The 1,779-nt window shown below is 33.8% G+C and overlaps 1 protein-coding gene across 1 annotated transcript; it reads right to left on the bottom strand.

The window, feature by feature from the left end:
* Window positions 1-719: 719 nt before the first annotated feature.
* LOC120273943 lies at window positions 720-1,422 on the bottom strand. The gene has a single exon (XM_039280694.1). The coding sequence runs from the start codon at window positions 1,400-1,402 to the stop codon at window positions 929-931; it is 474 nt and encodes a 157-aa protein (XP_039136628.1). The 5' UTR covers window positions 1,403-1,422; the 3' UTR covers window positions 720-928.
* Between the last annotated feature and the right edge of the window lie 357 nt (window positions 1,423-1,779).

The following is a 1,779-nucleotide window of genomic DNA, read 5'->3' on the forward strand; positions in this document are numbered from 1 at the left end:
AACACTCAATAAAAGTAACAAAGTGCATTCAGTAACTCAAAAACAAAATAAATAAAAAAAGAAAAAGGGACAGTTTATCTTCATTCATATGGATATCACTTGATAATTCATCACTGTTCGTCTGTTCTGTTCTGTTCTTGCTAAATATTAACATTAAGCAACAAGGATTAGAAGTACATTAAACTTAAGCTTATCAAAGGAATCATCCATCATGCTAATCAGAAAACAACAGCAATCCAATAAAACAACACTAAATAAAAAGTAGCAAAGTGTATTCAATAACTCAAAACAAGCTGAATTTTGATTAAAGAAAAGAAAGGAAATTTTCTCTTCATTCTAGTGAATAGACTTGATAAATTCTTTATTAACAATAAGCAACAAGCACTGGAAGAACATTAAATTTAAAGTTTCTCAAAGAAATCATTCATCATGTCAACACAATCAACATTAAATCCAAAGTAACCAAATCAATTCAATAACAAAAACAAAAACTAAATTTTGATAAAAAGAAAAGATGAAAATTTTCTCTTCATTCTCATAAACATCACTTGATAATTCTTTCCAGTTCTTGCTAATCACTAACATTAAACAGGGAGGAGCATAAGAAGTGCATTAATAGTCACAAATTAACAGCAATCCAGCACAAAACACCATCAAATCAAAAGCACAAAGGTGCATACAATAACTAAAAAACAAAGCTGAATTTTGACACAAAAAAATAGATAAAAAACATCATAATAATTCTTTATCATACTTGGTAATCATTCAGTAAATAATCCCAGATAAGACACATAATCAAACATCTATAAATTCATCATTAAAAAAAACTAAAAAACAAAAAAAAACCAAAGAAACATAAAATCAAACACCTTATATGCATAACAATCATGCCCCCCTAAAAAAAAAAATCACAACTTTAGATCAAACCTCACAACCACGCTTCCGCCACAACTTGCCCGCCGCACTGCGGACACTCAGAGAAGTTATCAATGGGGAAGTTCGCAGAAGAAATCCCAACCGAGAACTCCAGATCATCACCGGATCGCCGGATATCAACGATATTGAGCCACAAAAACAGGACTTTGACGCTGATTCCTCTGAGATTGGAAAGGTGGTTCTGAGAGACAGTGCCGGAGATGGTGGGCTCGTACCGGAGCTCGTACGAATCTCTGACCGATAACAAGCAGGACCCATTAAGGTACGCGGAGAACTCGCCAGAAGCGGCATCGAGGTCGTAGCTGCTGACGCCCAGGGGAAGGAGGCCAATGGGGAAGCCATGGGATTGAAGGATCTCGTAAGCCGTGGGCTTTGATAGATCCGGTGATGCTAACCTCGCCGCGAAGCCGCCATTGGTGAAGCCGAAGCAGAGGAGAAGAAGAAGAAGGAGCGAAGCCGGAGACATGACCTTTGTTAGTTCTTCGTTCTCTGGAAAAAAGTTGACTTTTTTTTTCCCCTCTAATTTGTTTTATATAGGTTTTGTTTTTCATTTATACCCCTGCCATTTTTATAATTACGTAAAAGCCCCTGTTAAAGTTATAATTGCAAAAAAAACCCTGTAGAAATATTAAATTAGGAAAAATAAAAAAAACTTATGGGTTTTCAATTTTTGCAAAATAAAGACATAAAAATTTTTTTCAATTGTATGACGTACGATTTCTCATATTTGCAAAAAGAAGAAAAATCATTAACTATGTTAATTTTTTCATTTTTGGAGAAACAAAATTATTTATAAAAATCACATAACATAAACAATATAATTTTTTAACATGATTTTGTTTT

This window comes from Dioscorea cayenensis, chromosome 12 (genome assembly GCF_009730915.1).
Source record: "Dioscorea cayenensis subsp. rotundata cultivar TDr96_F1 chromosome 12, TDr96_F1_v2_PseudoChromosome.rev07_lg8_w22 25.fasta, whole genome shotgun sequence".
NCBI classification, from domain to species: Eukaryota; Viridiplantae; Streptophyta; class Magnoliopsida; order Dioscoreales; family Dioscoreaceae; genus Dioscorea; species Dioscorea cayenensis.